At 37.2% G+C, this 19,390-nt stretch overlaps 2 protein-coding genes across 3 annotated transcripts in view; one reads left to right on the forward strand and one right to left on the reverse strand.

The window, feature by feature from the left end:
• LOC129945663 (carboxypeptidase B-like) overlaps positions 1-5,919 on the reverse strand; it is a 34,022-nt gene extending 28,103 nt beyond the window's left edge. The window contains exons 1-3 of the mRNA XM_056055509.1: positions 5,300-5,919; positions 5,028-5,204; positions 4,799-4,955 (exon numbers count right to left, since the gene is read on the reverse strand). Coding sequence (XP_055911484.1) covers positions 4,799-4,955; positions 5,028-5,204; positions 5,300-5,639 — 674 coding nt within the window. The 5' untranslated portion in view covers positions 5,640-5,919. The remainder of the gene's footprint in view (positions 1-4,798; positions 4,956-5,027; positions 5,205-5,299) is intronic.
• LOC129945662 (centrosomal protein of 162 kDa) overlaps positions 1-19,390 on the forward strand; it is a 131,445-nt gene that overhangs the window by 33,881 nt on the left and 78,174 nt on the right. The gene's annotated exons all lie outside the window — the stretch shown is intronic.

Here is a 19,390-nt window from a genome sequence, read left to right on the forward strand (position 1 = left end):
CAGCTGGCGATGACTTGGTACGGAGCATGCACCAACTCATCTGCAAAATATGGTCGGAAGAAAGCATGCCCGATGAGTGGAATCTCAGCATAGTGTGCCCGATACATAAGAAAGGAGACCCTCTAAACTGAGCCAACTACAGAGGCATCAGACTCCTTAACATTACGTATAAGATCCTCTCTGCCGTATTATGTGAACGTCAACGTGAAGCCATTCGTCAACAACCTGATTGGTCCTTATCAGTATGGCTTCAGACTAGGAAAGTCCACTATCGACCAAATATTCACACTACGCCAGATCTAGGAAAAAACCCAGGAGCTTCAAATCGATACGCACCATCTCTTTATCGATTTTAAACCCGCGTATGACAGCATCTATAGGGAAGATCTCTACCGAGCAATGTCTAGTTTTGGCATCCCTGTCAAACTTATCCGTTTGTGCAGAATGACGATGGAGAATGCACGCTGCTCTATCAAGGTCGGAAAAGATCTTACCGATGCATTTGATGTCAAAAAAGGTTTTAGACAAGTCGATGCACTGTCATGCGAATTCTTCAACATCGTTCAGGAAAGAATTCTGCAAAACTCAACCGTCAACACTAGAGGCACAATCTTCCAAAGATCCATCCAATTACTCGGATACGCAGATGATATTGACATAATTGGAAGATCAAAGCGTGATGTCAGTGGAGCGTTTTTGAGCATTGCGACGGAAGCGAAGAAGATGGGTTTAGTGGTCAATGAGGGGAAGACCAAGTATATGCTGTCATCAAAAAAGGACACTGAACGACGACGACTTGGACAAAACGTCACCATGGACAGCTATAACTTTGAGGTAGTTAAGGACTTTGTCTACCTAGGCACCGCTATTAATGCAGACAACGACACCAGCGCTGAAATCAAACGAAGAATAACTCTTGCAAATCGCTGCTTCTTTGGACTTAGAAGGCAATTGAGAAGTAAAGTCCTCTCTCGAGCATGTAAAATCACCATCTATAAGACACTCATCATCCCGGTTCTTATTTATGGCGCTGATGTCTGGACCATGTCAAAGAAAGATGAGAGAGAGAGACAGAGAGAGTCTTAGGATGCTTCGAAAGAAAAATTCTTCGGGTGATTATTGGTCCCGTACGCATAGATGGAGAATGGAGGAGAAGATATGACGACCAGCAGACGAGTCAAAAATATAGCGAGCAGAATTGTTGAATGCGACTGTAAGTTTTCGTTTACCTTATGGGAGTATAATGCTGGGCCGCAAACAATGGACGCAGGGCTCCATAAGTCTTACCAACTATGGTGTTAATGTGGTTGTCCCATGTTAAAAATAGATTAGATATTATTCCTAAATTTGTATCCGTCTACGAGGAAAGTAAGACAGGTCAAGAGGTGTTCGGGAAATAACTATACATTTAGTCTTTAAAGGATTTAGTAGAAACATATTTGCTGTGGACCAATTCTGAATCCTTTCAAGATCCTCATTTAAGCATTCAATGTAGTGTTCAATTAAACCGAGGGGATAATTTAAGTAGAGCTGCACATCATCGGAGTACAAAGCTAAGGAACAAAATTTCATTGAGTTTGGAATTGAATTAATGTACATTGAAAACAACAATGGACCAAGAATGGAGCCTTGAGGAACACCATTTAAATTCGGTAAGAAATTTGATAGCGACTCATTTATTTCCACAGTTCGTGATCTTTCAGAAGAAAAATTAAATTCACTAATAAGTTTACTGGGTAATAATGTGTGGTCAACTGAATCGAAAGCTTTCGAAAAATCTAAGAGGACTAAAAATGACACATGATCTTTATCCATTGACATCCTCAAGTCTTCAATAACATTGAGTGGGGCAGTGATACAACTATGTTTCTTCCGGAAACCAAAAAAAAATTGTTTAATTGTTTGTGAATGAGTCTTTCAAAGACTTTAGACAAAAAGGACAAAATAGCAATTGGCCTGAGCTCTATCCCTTTGGAATTTTTTGGTATTGGTAAGATTTTTGATAGCTTCCATTGCATAGGATAGTGACCAGACATGATGATGAAGTTAAAAATATGGGTAGAAGAATAGGCAGTAAAATTTTGAGAAATGATGGATGCATATCGTCAATGCCAACGGCTGTTGATTTAATTCAGAGAATTGATTCAACAACATCGGCAAAGTCGACGAAGGAAAAACCGAATTTGAAGAACTTGAGGTTTCAACAGAAGAAATAACAATACTTTTATCTATGTATTTCAGAGCTGAGGCACAATTTACTCTTGCATAGACCAAAGTTTCGCAGAATTGCCCATAATTTTAAACCTCTTTGCGAATGGCTTAGGTAATTTGAAAAACTACGCCTTTTGGCATTTCTTATTCCGGTCTCCACCTTGTTACGTAGCGAGCAGTAAGTGCGCCTTAGTTCTAATACTCGATATCGTACCCAAGCCTTATATGAAAGCTCTTTTACACGTATCGTACACATTGAAAAATAAAACTGGCAGGCCAGAGGGTGTGAAGAAAAAATTGAAACACCAATGATGGCAACACTTCCCGAAAATTTTTTAAAGATCCAACAAAAACCGCTCGAATAATAAACTTTGATACGGAGTTGGTTGAACGTTTTTCAATTGTTTCAAAATCATAATAAATCTGGTATCATAAGGCCACAAATTTTTACAAAATGTTGTTGCATGGAGCTGACATAATAGACAGTTATGCTATCAAACAGCTTTCGGAATATGTATTAGAAGCCATGAAACTTCGAGAAGTGTCAAAATGTTCAATTCGACAAATTGGACCGATTACAACAACTTCCTATGTTAAAGGATTCAGCAAAGTTTTCGAAAAAAAATCATTAATAGGGCTCTGACTAAGTAGGCTGCGGGCAACAAATTAATTCCGGATAAACAGTTCGGGTTCAAGGCGGGTCATGACATAATTCATGCTGCGTCTAAACTCGTTTCTGATATCCAATGGAATAAATCAAAACAACAATGCACAGGTGCTGTTCTGGTTGATTTGGAAAAGGCCTTTTACATTGACACCGTATGGTTAGAGGGTCCTTACCTAAAACTGAGCAGGCTTGGCATAAGCAAGCCATTGTTGTATGCTTAACGGTAGAAAGTTTGTTGTCAAAAGTGGCAATGTAACTTCTACCACAACATTCTCAATTAAAAATGGTCTTCAACAGGGAGCGGTGAATTCGCCGATTCTCTTCAGCATTTACACCAGCGATCTAATAGGTAGTCTAACAAAGGCAATTGCGTACGCCGACGATCTTATTACGTACAGAACGGCCCGAAGGGTTAAGGTTATTAGAATTCTCTTGCAGATTGATTTCGACAAGATTCAGCGATATTGCGAAGACTGGAAACTGAAAATAAATGTCCAGAAGTCGGAGTCTGTTCCGGACTCCGTTGCCTAGGGCCACGAGGGATACGTGCAAGAATTGGAGCAAGATGGTCATGGTTGATCTTCACGGGCAGCCATTAGCGAGCAAAAGTGCAGTGAAGTACCTCGGTATCTGGTTAGATCAGTATTTATATTTCAACAGACTTATAAATGCTGCTCTGGCCAGGGCCAGAGGAGCCTTCGCTCTGACGAAACGGCTGTTTTTTAGCAGTCGGCTTGACCCCAGAGTGAAGGTAATTTGCTGCATAGCCCTCATACGGCCGATGATCGTTTATGGTTGTCCTGTGTGGTTCAACGTTGCCCCTTCCCAGATAGAGAAGTTTCGGGTGTTCGAGCGGCAGTATTTACGACGCTGTACCGGCTTATATCGAACAGCCGAATCTTCTTATGTGCATTACTATTCCAACGAGGTCCTATACAACGGGGCCCGAATCAACAGAATTGACAATTTCGTGATAACACTCGTTCGAGGTCACATTGCAAGAGCTATGTCTTCGACTAACAATTTAATTTTCGGAGAGTTCTATCCAAACGACGAGTATTTTAAAAGTGCACGCTTGAGCGGCTTTATTCCACCAGAGGTATTCCTCTTTTTAGATAGATGTGGTCTGATACAGGACTCCTGTGCAATCGGGACGTCATGGCTCAAGGCCGAGCAGAGCTTTTTTGGTTCAATAGGGCTGTGTCCGAACGGGACCGAACTGATTGGTCGAAGCAGGAGAACCAGTTTTTTTCACGAAGGAATTGACAAATTCTCCAAGATTAATTCTTGTCATGAAAAGTGCTTTCCAAATTAGCCGTTCGGATTCGGCCTAAAATTGTAGGTCCCTTCCATTCCTGACAACAGTACTCGCACACAGGAAAGGTTGAGAGTTGTAAGTCACTAGGCCCTGGTTCACAACGGACTGTTGCTCCACTCAATTTAATTTAATTTAATACGATTTCAGTTTTTCTTATAAACCAAAAATAAAAAAAACCTGTGAGATTTGCCTTAAGGTCGAGATATTCTGTGCCTATAAATCCTATGTAGATTTATAGGTTTCATTCAAAACTTAAAGAATTATGGGAAGAAAACTTTATCAAACTGTAAAGTATTTCCAAAACTTCAACATTTAATACATTCACTTTGATATTACTTCATATCAATTTCAATAAATTAAATTTAAACCATTCCTTCTGGAAAAAAATCAATATTCTAATATCACACACAGGTACTAACAATTTGATTAAATCTTTTCCGCGTGACAGGCATTTCTAAATATGAAAACATACACAAAACATAGAACTTGAATCTGCTATATTCTCAAAAAGCATTTAATTAAGATTCTCTTCAGTTGCAAACCGATATCAGAAAATAATATATGCTACATATGGTTTAGATTTAAACTCTTAGCACGCTTACCTCATAACCTTCAATTCGCGTCCTTCAGCTGTCTTTCCAATCGTATACAATCGACATAGTTCTGGATTGGCCGCACGAATTTCCCTCATGAATTCATAAATAACATCAATGTCCTGATATTCATCCCAATTCATCCGTTTGTATTCACTCGATTTCTCTAGGTTTTAAACTTTAATTTTTATTCTCATTCATTTTAATTTATCATTTTTGAATCTGTGTAATTTCTTACTTGTACGAACAGATGTGAAATCCTGTCCAGCTTCGATGTCAACTAAATTTTGAATATTCTCAATGAGAACCTCCGTGGAGACATTTAATTGTTTCAAGAAACTTCTGGCTTTTTTGATGTTTTCTTTGGCAAATGATACATCGAGGAATTTTGAATTCTCCTTCCATACAATTCCACCTGTGACAAAAACAAAAAAGACAAAATAAACAACATCCGGTGAAGCAACAGGAAGTAGAGTGTGATGTGAGAAGTTTTGTAAACGTGCATCGTACCGTAACGACTCTCTAAAAGCTCCGGCACCTGTGATGGACTTTCGAGACTAGAAATATTGTATATCCTCCACAATTGCGCCTCGTCATAACGCACTGGCATTTCATTGGATTCCATTAACTGGCCATTAGCCAAATTAAGATCTAGTCCGATGTTTCCGGTTTCCTCGTGAGGAATTCTATTTCCTGCTGTCACTGGTGTCACAGTGACATTATTTTCACTACCCGAAGTGGGATAATTAGTAATTTCTTGTGGCTCAGTCAGATGAAGTGCCAAAGTCTCATGAAACAACAGACACACACTCACAAGCACTAGGGCTGTAAATTCCGTAGAAACGGTCATTTTACTCTTTTATCTTTTGTTTATTTTTTTTTTTAATTCTTTTGAATGGAATATTGCGCGAGTGCAATGGAGAAGTTACCGTCACAATCAAGTTTAAAACGTCGTTTATAAGTTTTAATTTTCGCGCCACCTTTGGGAGTTATTTTTGTGTACTTTTCTATTTTTAAAATGACAACGACAAAGACGACGACCGATGCGATGACGATGCGGCTCGGCGACACAACAACGTACTCGACTAAGCATCAAAAATGATTTGTTTTCAATTTTATACAACCCAAGCACGTCTGCTTCTGCTTCTACTTCTGCTGCTGCTGCTGCTTCTACCGCCCCAACAATGCTTCCCATCATCTGCTAGATTCATCATTGATGACGATGACGATCGCTTTAGCGTTTAGCGAGTCTTATAAGCTGTGACGTGAATTTTTGATTAACAAAAGATTAAGAATATTATACCTATATTTGTTTTTTAGGTTTCAAACATGGTTAATTTTTTGTTTAGATTTTTTATTTGAAACATAATCAAAAGAAAAAAAAAATGAGAAAGTTAATTTTTTCATATGAAATTGAAGAATTGGTTGGGGAACTTTTGGAATTCTTTGAAGGCATCGGGAAGTTTTGCTGTCATTTGTTTGTTTGTTGTGTCTGCAGTGAACAACAAACTGCTTAGTTATAATTTCGCCTGCTTTTCAATAGACCGAGACTTAGAGTTGTGAGTGTGTCATTTATTTTCTAAAACTTTCATTTGTAGTCTTAAAATTTAACCTCTTGAGTATGGGTACTTGAAGTTTAAGGGTTTTACCTGGGTATTGGCAAAGGCGGATCCAGGAGGAGGGGGGAGGGGGTCGTAGGGGCCATGATCACCCCTGGGAGATATTAATTATTAATTTTTTGTATATTTTTTATTTTACTTCCTTAAACATTGTTGCTTAAAGTACGACTTTAAACTGAAGACTGGACCAAGAACATAACAAGAATAGGATATTCAGCCCTATTCCAAAAACACAGCACAAATTCATCAACTTTTGACCAACGAACAATCCAGGATTTGTTAGTAACTTAACGACATTCACCAAAAAGCGGTTCGCTGTCAAAAACAACTCACATTTTTATTTTCACTCAGTTCAGAGTTTGAAAAAACTTTAGTCTTGCCTTAAATTATTTTCATAGCATAAGAAAAAATCTTGTATAAGAAATCGTCAATCTAAAAATATTAGATTTTTCAAAACTTTCTCTAAATTTTGTATTTTCGACTCAAATATCTTTTCAAAAATTGTAGATATTGGCTTTAAACTTATTTTTATAAGAAATATTGTTTTTAACATTAGGAAAAATTTTGAGAAAAATCAAATACACAGTTTTTTTACAAAAAATAAAAACCTAAAAAGAAAAAAATAATAAAAGTTGGTAAAAATTGATTTTGGACTCAAATATCTTTTCAAAAATTGTAGATATTGGCTTAAAACTACTTTTATCTTTCAAAAAATACTGTTGTTAACATTCAGTAAATTTTTGAAAAAATCGAATTGACAGTTTTTTTACAAAAAATAAAACTAAAAAAAAAAACAATACTAAAACATGGTAAAAATTCACTTTGGAAGGAAACAGCTTTTCAAAAATTAAAAATATTGGCTTCTCTCTTTTTTTTAAGGTTTCGTAAGAGCTAATGTACACGTGGCATGATGGTTAGTGCGTTGGACTGTCATGCCAGAGGTCTTGGGTTCGATCCCTGCCTATGCCATCTTAAGTCTTTTCACGGGTACTGCCTCTTGCGAGGAATTGGCAAATTCTCCAAGAGTAACTCTTGTCATGAAAAAGTGCTTTCTCAAATTAGCCGTTCGGATTCGGCATATAAACTGTAGGTCCCCTCCATTCCTGACAACATTACTCGCACACAGGAATGGGTGAGAGTTGAAAGTCAGTAGGCCCTAGTTCTCAACGGACTGTTGCGCCACCCAATTTATTTTATTTATAAGAGCTAATGAACCGATTTTAATAATCTTCTTTTTCTGTTCAAGCTCTTGTCGATGATCAAATTGATCATGATTTTTGATGTTCGTTAATGTATTTTTTTGATTTAAATGTTAAATTTTTATCTATAAGCACTTTATTTAGTGCTTAGCAAAAATATTTTTAAGACAAAATTTAAAATGATTTTGGAACAAAAAAAATTTAAATCTTAAAATATAGGAAATATTTTTAAACTGGTTTTCTAGCGTGCAGTCGTGCATATTATTTCTTTCATAATTAATTTTTTGTTGAATACGAAAGATCTTAAAAAAATAAATAAATCTACTTTTGAAGTGAATTTTCTTTGGATGCTCTAGAACAGAGATTTAAACACGAATTTCTATAATATAAACGTCCCAAAAACAGCAAAAGTGACCCTTTTGTCAAACATAGGCAACGGCACTGATAAAGCTTCGGTTCAAATCGATCACCGAAATCTAGCATCAGTGAGTTTCGTTAATAGACAGATGGAGGATCGTCTCGAAACCTTATTGTTCTTTCTCTTCTGTCCTTCTGTCTTGCATTAATGTCTTGTGTTGTTAACACCTTACAAAGTCTTGTCGCTCAAGGTGCTGTATTCTCTACTCTGTACATTTATGTGCTGAGTAGTGTGTAATATAATGTAATGTAATGTAATGTTAAATTATAGGCTAATTGAAAAACATAATAAACGTTCAATATTAATTGATATTAAAGCTTTGGATCTCTTGAGATTTGAAGTGAAAAGAGATTCTGAAACGTGTAATTTGTGAGTGCCACACAAACGTGTTTCTTTCCAACTTATTTGTTTACCTTAATTTGTTGTAGTTTAATTTTTTAGAGAAATTTTTACTTAAATGCAGCTAAGTTTATCCTCAAATTTAAGAACCTCTCTCTACAATTGTTTAGTTTTGTTGACTTCTTTAAGGTCAAAATACGAGTAAGTAGACTGATAGCGATAGTAATGATAGACTTCCGAAAATTGAGTCCGAAAAAACTACGTCAGAAAAAGCCTGACAGTTCTTCATATCAGATCGTCTCTCTGGAAGTTTTGTAGCGTTCTTCGCATTAATAGAAATGAAAACAAAAAAAGTATACTTTATTTTTCGAAAAAAGCTTCGCTTCAAAACATTTGCTTAAATTTCTGCCTGAAATGCACCAAAAACCCTCAAAAATTTTGTGCTTAAGCTTTTAAATATGGCATATTTAGAAAACTGTTGGAATCTTGGAATGCTTTCATGTGTAGGGAATCATCCAAATTAAATAGTTACACCATAGCTTGCTGGACACATTTTGTTAGCCTCCTTTACAAAACATTAACAAAACATTCTTAAGCGTTGAGTAAAAACTCATCTAAGTGTGTGAGCCCCCCTTACTGATTAAAAGTCTGGATCCGCCCTTGGGATCCGCGCTGGGGAATAAATAAAGTTGATTCCCATAGTTAATAAATAAATAAGTATAATTAAACCTTATTTATTAAGACCCGGTTATCCGATGAGAAGTTTCAAGAACCTAGATACACGCGTAATACCCGTTTCTTCCGGGTAGCCGGTTTAAAGGAGGGTTTAAATGAAAAGCTCTTCTTAAAATCGACAAACCAAATAATGAAAATGTGTAATGTTGGAAGCACTTCATGATAACTTGACAGATTTGTATTCCCATCTTATTTTTTATGAATACCCTTTTAATGATTAAACACAGTGCGAGCAATTGGGAAAGGAGGATAGGATTATAAATCAGAAACCGATGCACATTGCTTTTGAATGTCTGCGCATTGCAATGAGTGGGAAATATTGAGCATGGTAAAGCATTCCACATTCGTGAAGTGCGGCTAAAGAAAAAATCTCTGTACTTAACAGTTCGTCCGAAATTGAGCTCTAGGGTAAATTGATGGGCATTCCTAGCAGTTCGGGTATTACGGTTGAATTGTTTAAGGGGAGGAATACAACTGGCTATTTCAATAGAGCATTGCTTATAAAAGTAACGATAAAACAATGGCAGGCATGACATGAGACTTTGTGACGGTGTTCAAGACAAACAAATGTCTCGGTAAGAGAACGATCTCTTATCATTTTTAGAGCTCTTTTTTTAATTTTATCCAGAAGACCCAACTAACGTTATTAGAGCACCAGCACAAATATGAGAGTTATACGCAAGTTTTGGACAAGACAGTACTCAAAGGTATGTTTTAAATTAACTTAAAGGGTTCCACCTGTCAATAATCTCAAGAATAATATTTGTGTTCATAGGCTTTTAATAGCAAACATTTGTTTAGATTTATAAGTTCATTGTTGTTGTAAATTACATTCTTTAAAAAAAAATTTTGTTTGTTAATAACATATTTAGGCGTCTTGTCCGATAAAGAACTTGTCGATAAAATTACTTTATTTTTATTTCCCAAAAATAAAACAACCCTCGTTTAAAGGAAAAAGATGTCCTTAATTCTAATATATGCCTTAAATGTTTCCATCACATCAGGCTCTTAAAATATGTTCCTTTAAAAATGTTCAAAACAACCATAAACGGGGTATTTAAGGTTCAAAATATCTCTTAAAAATAAATTGTATGATGATTTTGCAAAGTACTAAGCTAGTGGCTTACTTAGTTTCTGGAAATTTTCATTAGTTATGAATCTTTACTTGACTCTATATGAGGTTTTGAGCAAACCTTGATTTGAATACTTCTATTATTTTGGAAAATACGCTTTAAACTTAATTTTTAGTGGTGATTTTGAATCCCAACTTTAATTTTAACTGTTTGCTCAAGTGCCCGTTTTGTGATAATTAGTGCCTCGAACTGTAATGCCAAAGGTCATGGGTTTAATCCCTGTCTGTGCCATCTATAGTTTTTTCAAGGATACTGCCTCTTGCGAGGAATTGACAAATTTTCCAAGAGTAATTGTTGTCATGGAAAGTGCTTTCTTAAATTAGTCGTTCGGGTTCGGCTTAAAACTGTAGGTCCTTTCCATTCCTGACAACAGTACTCGCACACAGAAATGGTTGAGAATTATAAGTCACTAGGCCCTAGTACTTAATTTATTTATTTATTTGCTCAAGTCTTAAAAATACCCGTTTTCAACATTCTTTGTATATATTTCAAAAACTTGGTGTAGTAGAATTGTTAACACAACAGATTCGTTACAATAGCAAAATTTACTTTCAAACCGTTTTGAATTTTTCTGTTGAAAACCGTTTTAGCATAAAAAGCCTTGAGTTTCTTTCTGTAAGGCAGATGAAATCTAACAATTTATCAAGATTTTTCGAAAAGCATACGAAATAACATCAATATTTCAAACGAATATTGAAGAGAGGGATTTTAGTTTTGGAGAACCACGAACCACACTGATAACTTCCCATCCCGTCTGCCGATTTGTCTTGCTTAAAAGTTTGTCTATATGTACTCGTATCAATTTTTACCAAATTTGCGTACTATTTTTTGTAGATTTTATTTTTTATGAAAAAACAGACTGTTGGATTTTTATATAAAAATTACTGAATATCGAAAACAATATTTTCTGTGAAATAAAATAAGTTTGAAGTTAATATTTTTAATTTTTGAAAAGCCATTTGAGTCGAAAGTAAATTTTTACCAAGTTTTAGTATTGTTTTTTTTTAGAGTTTTATTTTTTGTAAAAAACTGTCAATTCGATTTTTTTCAAAACTTTACTGAATGTTAACAACAATATTTTTTGAAAGATAAAAGTAGTTTAAAGCCAATATCTACAATTTTTGAAAAGATATTTGAGTCGAAAATCAATTTTTAACAACTTTTCTACATTTTTTTAGGTTTTTATTTTTTGTAAAAAAAACTGTCAATTCGGTTTTTCTCAAAATTTGTCCTAATGTTGAAAACAGTATTTCTTTTAAGTAAATATTAGTAAGAAGCTTTTATCTCAAGTTTTTGAAAAGATATTTGAATCGATATTCAATTTTTACCAACTTTGGGTAATGGTTTTTTTAGATTTTTATTCTTTATAAAAAAAACTGTCAATTCGATTTTTCTCAAAATTTTATTAGATGTCAAAAACATTATTCTTCTTTGCACAAAATTATTTTGGAGATGAAATCATGTTTTAGTCGTAAAATTTTGGAGGTGACAAATTTTTTTTTTCAGTTTTATTGATTTTCAAAAAATATACCTGTTTTGTATCACGTTACAATATATTATATCAAATTTAATTCAAGTCTCTAGCCTTTTTGGTTCGTAAGATATTTAGGGTTAACCAAAATTGTAACCTTTTTTTCAAACTGCTATGGTAAAAAAACCACCCACGCAATTTTCTTGAGAGCCCTTTCTGCATATTTCTGCCTTATTATCTGTATAACAAAACTTATTCAAAATCGAAATGTCTTCTGGTTATGGACGACGAAAAAAACGTAGCAAATGTACGGACGTATGGACGTACGAACGTACGTACACACGCACGCACAGACCTCTTTCTAAAAATCTTTTATTTTGACTCTAGGTCGAGAAATGTCAAAATTTTCAATTTGACAAATCGGACCCATTACAATAACTTTCTATGGGAAGTTAAAAAAAAAATAAAATCAAAAATCCTTTGGCGTAGGTAAAAAGGTCTTTAGAGTTAAGGTTTTTGTTTTAGTGTAACGGCACCTTTTGTTTAATACTAACAACTTGAGTCTAGAACAACATCTAAATATGAGTCAGTTAAGGCTTTAATAATAATATTTGGTTTAATATTTACGTCTTAAGTTCACTGAGTCTATGTGACCAATTTCTGACTTAAGTTCTTTTTGTCTAACGTCAAAGAATTAACACAATATCAAAAAGCCTTTTATACGAGTTTTTGGATTTTTTTAAAAAATAACATCTAAAAAACATGAGTTGATACAATATTATGAAGGCAGGATTTGAATTAAGGCCACCAAAAACCCATTGAAAAAGTGCATTTATTTCTCAGTAAAAAAACCTAGATTTTAAAATAATGATTGTATAAAAAGTCTAATATTTTATTTCGATGTTACTTCCCGGACTATAAACATTTCACCAATATTTTTGTGCCTAAAAGATATTTTTCTCTTATAGTTAGATAAGTATCCAGAGTCAGTGAGAAGGTAAATATTGGTTAAGGCGCCAGATGCTAATTAGATTCTGGAAATTCAAAAACATGTTTGTATGTTACGCAAGTCTTAAAATTCAAACTGACATTTTGAGAAATTTTGACATTGCGTAAAATAAAAAAGAATTAGAAAAAATATTTTGCAAATCTATCAGAATCAGTCTTAACAAAGTCAGAAAAAAACTTTTTTTTAAGGTTTTGAGATCTTGAATTTTGTACTATATTCTTCCTATCTCCATTTAAATATTCAACATTTTAAGACCAAATCTGGTTTTCCAATAATATAATATTTATATTTGTTTCCATACATAATCTCTTAAATGTTTGCAAATAAAAAGAAATTATTTACCATTTTTGAAACATACGATCCCTGGCAATGAAATCAAAAATATTTCTGAACTTTAATACGAACCTTGGACTTGGAAGTAAAGACTTCATGACTCCGACATCTTTTTAACTTAACCTAAATAGAAAGTTATTATTATCAGTACAATTTGTCGAATTGAAAATGTTGAAATTTCTTGAAGTTTGAGTGTGCCAAGAATCTAAATCAAACCTTAAAAACCAGTAGAAATATCGACTCAAAATTTTTGTGTACAGAAAAAAAACCCAAAATTGAAAATTGTGGTTGCTCCAAATTATCTTGCGAACCATTAACCCTAGCGACTTCGACCAGGTTAGGTTATGTTGGAGTGGCTGTCCAGATATCATTGACGCACGTAGACCTCAAGGGTCCATTGTTATACCACTAATGAGGTAGCTCATGGGAGAGTAATGAATTGAAACAAACCATTTTGTACTTTTAATAAAGTTAGAGAGACGTTTTGTGTCAATCGTTCCCAGTTGACTGGTGTTATCGAAGAAGGGATTACCGAGAAAGTAATTCCTTCTAATGGAGAGTGCTGGACATGAACATAGAAGGTGTTGGACTGTTTCCTCTTTCTCCTCGTCCATGCAGCTTCTACAAAAGTCAGTGTCCTGTTATTACTCCAATTGTAGAGCTTATACTTTGTATGCTCAGTGATATCAAGCCTTTTGACCGGTTTAAGTCTATACTTGGCCATATTTGCTTGGTTGCTAGGCAGGTGGTACTCTGTGACCATCAAGCATTCGTTGCTTCTAGAGCATGTTGCTTGAGAAGATATTTGGATGTAGCAAGTGGTGTTCCTATGTTATGTTTTTGTCTAACATTAGGCAGAAGTGTTCCGTTTTTGGCGAGCTCATCGGCTTTGCAATTTCCCGGAATGTCTCTGTGGCCCGGCACCCAAAGGGGGTGAATGTTAAACTGTTCCGTCGTCTCCTTCAGAGATGATTGACAATCGAGGACTGTTTGAGAGTTTGTGGAGACAGACGCGAGAGATTTAAGAGCGGCTTGGCTGTCCGAGAAGATTCGTATATCCTTACAAGATATAACGTTTTCTTTGAGCCAGGATAGTGCTTCTTTAATCGCCATTACTTCTGCCTGGAATACACTACATTGATTGGGAAGTCTATAGGATAGACTGAGATTCAGTTGTTCTGAAAAGATACCACTTCCAACTCCGTGATCGGTCTTTGAACCGTCAGTATAGAAGTGTACCGCATCGTCTTCCAGAGGTCACTCTTCTTCCCAGGAGGATCTTGAAGGGATGGACACATGGAATCTTTTACCAAATACCATTTTTGGGGTGGTATAGTCTAAGCGATCTGGGATAGATCTGAAATTGTCTAGAATGGTTGTATGTCCAGTATATTGTTACTGATCCATTGAGAGGTGGCTCTAAGCCTTACACATGAGTTGGCAGCCACCTTTTTAGAGAAGATGTCAAGTGGTGTTAGGTTTAAAAGCACTTCCAGTGCTGCGGTTGGTGTTGTGCGAAGTGCTCCTGTGATGCACATACCTGCTGACCGCTGGACTTTAATGACTTTATTTAGATTTACCATCTTATCCAGTGCGGTCCACCATACGACGGCTCCATAAATTAGTATCGGCCTGATTACCGAAGTGTATAGCCAGTGGGTTATTTTTGGGGAGAAGCCCCATTTTGATCCTATGGCCTTTTTACAAGTAAAAAGCGCTACAGTAGCCTTTTTGACTCTTTCATCAATATTTGCCTTCCAATTTAGTTTTTTGTCTAAAATGAAGCCCAAATATTTAGCTTGGTCGGAAAAGCTTAATGGTATTCCTTTAATCTTGGGTGGGCTAATCTGAGGAATTTTATATATTCTCGAAAAGAGTATTAATTCTGTTTTGTGTGGGTAGCCGTCCAATCCACATTGCTTAGCCCATTTAGTTAGCCTGTTTAGGGCATTTTGTAGGAGTTCCGAGAGAACTTGGGGGTGCTTCCCAGATACGGATATCGCAACGTCGTCAGCATAGCCAATCACCTTAAAACCCTCTGCTTCCAATGCTGTAAGTATGTCGTTTACTACCATGTTCCATAAAAGAGGCGAAAGGACTCCACCTTCTCATGTTAGAAATTATTGTCCTGCTTTTGAGCATGAGACTTTTCTAATTTCAGCTTATCCATTGCTGTTGTGATCGCCTGGTAACTGACGTTGTTGAAAGCTCCTTCAATATCTAGGAACGCTATCAGGTTATACTCTTTGTATTCGAGGGAATGTTCAATAGTACGTACCAGCGACTGAAGTGCTGATTCTACTGATTTTCCCTTAGAGTAAGCATCTTGAGCTGTGGAAATGAGACATGGTTTTAAGTTATGTCTGATGTAAATTTCAATCAATCTTTCCAAGGTTTTAAGAAGGAAGGATGATAGGCTGATTGGTCGTAGATCTTTAGGGTTAACGTGTGACCTAACCTTACTAAAAAAAAAACAAGCATTTCCATCCATCGAATCGATGGATCGCTGACAGCCGTTAAATACATTGACATTCTTAAGGAACGATTAGTGGATTGGGCCGATGAAAACATGCGAGTGATATGGAAGTTTTAGCAAGACAAAGACCCCAAGCACACTGCTCAAATTACGAAACAGTTCTTTAGGGACCAATCGATAACAGTTCTGTAATGGACATCATCAAGTGCAGACCTACATCTGATAGAGCATCTTGGGGCAGATGTTAAAAGAGCTGTTGCTGTCAAAAATAACTCCAACAGTGATGTTCTTTCGAAGGTATTAAAGATAATAATAAGCTGCTAATGGAACGAAGATGTCGGGAAGTTTTGAAAAATCTAACTTCAAACTAAATTCTAACTCTAACAAAGTCCCTCAAAAAGGTCTTGCAATTACCGAACTACTTAAATGATGAAAATACTAATCTAATTAAGGAATCTGAACTAGCTAAAGTTGGCAATGGAACTTCACAAGTAGTATGCTTCTCGTAGCTTTGTCTGTACAAAAAGTACGGAGGCACGCGCCTATTGTTTTCACCTGAACTTCTTACTTCGCCTAAAAAATGCTATAAGCTGCTCTAAGCAAACTACAGCTGAAAAAATGTTCTGTTTTGTTGTTTTACAAAGTATTGAGTTACACTTTTGTCCATTTCCAATTATACTTAACCAGTTGCAGCTCATATTGCGTTCGCAAATAATTTAAATAAACAAAAAACAGCACTAATAAATCATTAAGTATGTATTTGGTCAATCTTTTTTTATTTAATATACATTTGCAAAATTTATTTGGATTGAAATTAAAAAGCTATACAAATCTTTCAATTTAAGACCATGTCAGCACTTCAGATTCTGTTGGTTCGGATTGTTTCGTTTTTGAACGAGGGCCAACATGCAGCATTTAGATGTGCCTGAGGACCAAAATGAAGCATTTTGATGGGCCGTAGCACTAAATGTGAGAATGTGTTTGGTTTTTGCATCATTTCACGCACACTTTCTCACATTTAGTGTGCAGTTAGCTTGTAGGCAAACCGAAATGTCAGTCTGGGATTCCGATCTTGGAAATGGAGTATTTTAGATCTAAACATGTCTAAAAAGGGACAGTTCGTGACAGTGACTATTAGCTGACCTTCACTTGTGCGCGCCACCTGATCCGCGGCCTTCCTCTACTGCGCTGTCCTGTGGGTGCGGATTCGAAGACTTTCCGTGTCGGAGCATTGGTTTCCATGCACTCTACGTCACCCAGCCATCTTAGTCGTTGGACTTTTACCCTTCTGGCTAAGTCTACGTCGCTGTACAGCTCGTCGTTCCATCTACTCCTGCATTCCCCTTCGATGCATACGGGACCGTAGATCACACGAAGAACTTATTTCTCGAACCGACCCAAGGTGCTTTCATCCGCTTTTGTCATAGTCCATGCTTCTGCACAGTATAGCAGGACGGGGATGATAAGGGTCTTATATAGCAACACTTTGGTCCCTCGAGAGAGGACTTTACCACTCAATTGCTTTCTTAGTCCAAAGAAACAGCGGTAAGCAAGAACTATTCTGCGTTTGATCTGAGCACTGGTGTTGTTTTCTGCGTTTACAGCGGAGCCTATAGGTAGACAAGTCCTTGACTACCTCCAAGTTACGTCTGTTGATTGTGACGTTTTGACCAATAAGTCGGTGTTGTATGTCCTTTCTTGCCGACAGCTATACTTTGTTTTTCCCTCATTAACCGTTAAACCCATTTTTGCTGCCTCTACCTCAATACTCACAAAAGCCCAATTGACATCTCACTTAGTTCTTCCAATTATGTCAATGTCATCAGCATATGCTGGTAATTAATCATACTTTTGAAAGATAGTGCCTCTAGTGTTGACGTGTGAGCTCTGCACTATTCATTCAAGCATGATGTTAAAAAAATCGCATGACAGCGCATCACCTTGTCTAAAACCTTTTTTGACATCGAAAGGTTCTGTCAAGTTGTTTCCAACCTTTATGGCGCAGCGTGAATTCTTAATGGTCATCCTGCACAAACGGACGAGTTTAACAGGGATGCCAAAACTAGACATGGCTCTATACCGCTCTTCCAGAATCTGCCGTAATGTGAATATTTGATCGACTGTGGACTTTCCTAGTCTAAAACCACACTGATAAGGACCTAAGGTTGTTGACGATGGGCTTTAGACGTTCACATATTACTACAGAGAAGATTTTATAGGCGATGTTAAGTAGACTGATTCCTCTATAATTGGTGCAGTTAAGAGGTTCTCCTTTTTTCGATCGGACAAACAATACTGAGGTTCCATTCATCGGGCATGCTTTCTTCCGGCCATAGCTTACAGATAAGTTGGTCCATGCTCCTTATCAACTTATCTCCAGCTGCTTTAAAGAGCTCGGCATTCAAGCCATTCAGACTTCAGCTTAGATATGGCAATCGTTACTTCGTCTAAATCGGGAGGACGGGATTGTTGGCTTTCGTCGTCTATGTTGAATGGATCATCCTGCCTGACAGCGGAATTTAGTTCGTCGTCGCCGTTATACAGTCTGCAGATGTGGTCCTTCCATATCTTCAGCATTGACTGCGGTTCCACTAAGATGTTTCCACTTTCGTCTTTGCAGCCTTCGGTTCTAGGTTTATGTACCTGTGAGTTTCGTTTCAGCTGTTCATAAAACTTGCGGACTTCATCCCTGCTTTTAAACCTCTCAACATCTTCGACCGCACGCTTCTCATGCTCATGCCCTCTCTTTTTCCTTCTGAGAAGTCGGCGTTCCTCTCGCCTCTTCTGCCCATAGAGCTCATGAGCAGCTCTCGTCCTGTTATGCAGCGCCGCTTTGCGTGCCTCTTGTTTGGCTGCATTTGCCTGCCGACATTCCTCATCAAACCAGGGGTTCCTTGTTGGTGGCTGTTTAAAAACCATCTTGGCAATGTTGCCTCTGGTTTTCGATACATTGGGTTGGCGGCAGAGAACTTCGAGAGAGGTTACTTGTAACTCGGTCGGAAAAGGATTTGGCGATCTCTGGCGATTGAAGCCGTTCGACTCCCAGCACCTCCCTGTTTTGCCTTGGGTCCGGAAATCCGAAGTGATACCTTGGCTACAACGAGGTCGATGTTAGCTCAACGTGTCTGGCGTCGATCGCAATATGGTCAATCTGGTTGACGGTAGATTGATCTGGAGAAGTCCAAGTACGTTTGTGACGTTTCGCCCCGCAGCAAAATCTATGAGCCTGAATCCTTTGTGGGAAGTGTTGTCGTGCAGGCTGTTCTTCCCGATTATTCCATCAAATATGTCTTCCCTTCCTAGCTTGGCATTAAAATCGCCCAGTACTATTTTAATAACTTAACTAGGGCACTGCTCATATGTTTTGTCTAGGAGCTCGAAGAACATATCTTTGGTGTTGTCGTCTTTCTCTTCTGCGGGGGCGTGCGCGCATATCAGCCTTATGTTGCCGAATTTAGCCTTGATGCGTATGGTCATGAGGCGATCATTGCTGCACCTATATCTCAAGGCTTCTTGCCTAAGTCTGGCTCCAATGACGAAGCGCTGTTGGTTTTCGTGGTAGCAGTCACCATAGTAAATATCGCATCCTCTTTTTGCCCGGCCCATCCCATCGTATTTCCTGGATGGCGGTGATGTCTGCTTTATGGTAGTCTAGGGCCTCCGCTAATTCTTCGGCCGCACGTTGTCTGTTAAGGGACCTTACATTCCAAACACAGATCAGAAGTTCGTTGTCCTTTTTTCGTTTGCGTGGGTTGTCAACAGTGAATCCGTCCGTATCCGAGGCTTGTTGGTGCTTCGCAACTAAAGGTATTTTTTACGTGGCCAGGAAGTCATCGCGACGCACAACCCCCAACCTGAAGGGCCAGATC

The sequence above is a fragment of the Eupeodes corollae genome, chromosome 2 (assembly GCF_945859685.1).
Source record: "Eupeodes corollae chromosome 2, idEupCoro1.1, whole genome shotgun sequence".
In the NCBI taxonomy this organism is placed as follows: domain Eukaryota; kingdom Metazoa; phylum Arthropoda; class Insecta; order Diptera; family Syrphidae; genus Eupeodes; species Eupeodes corollae.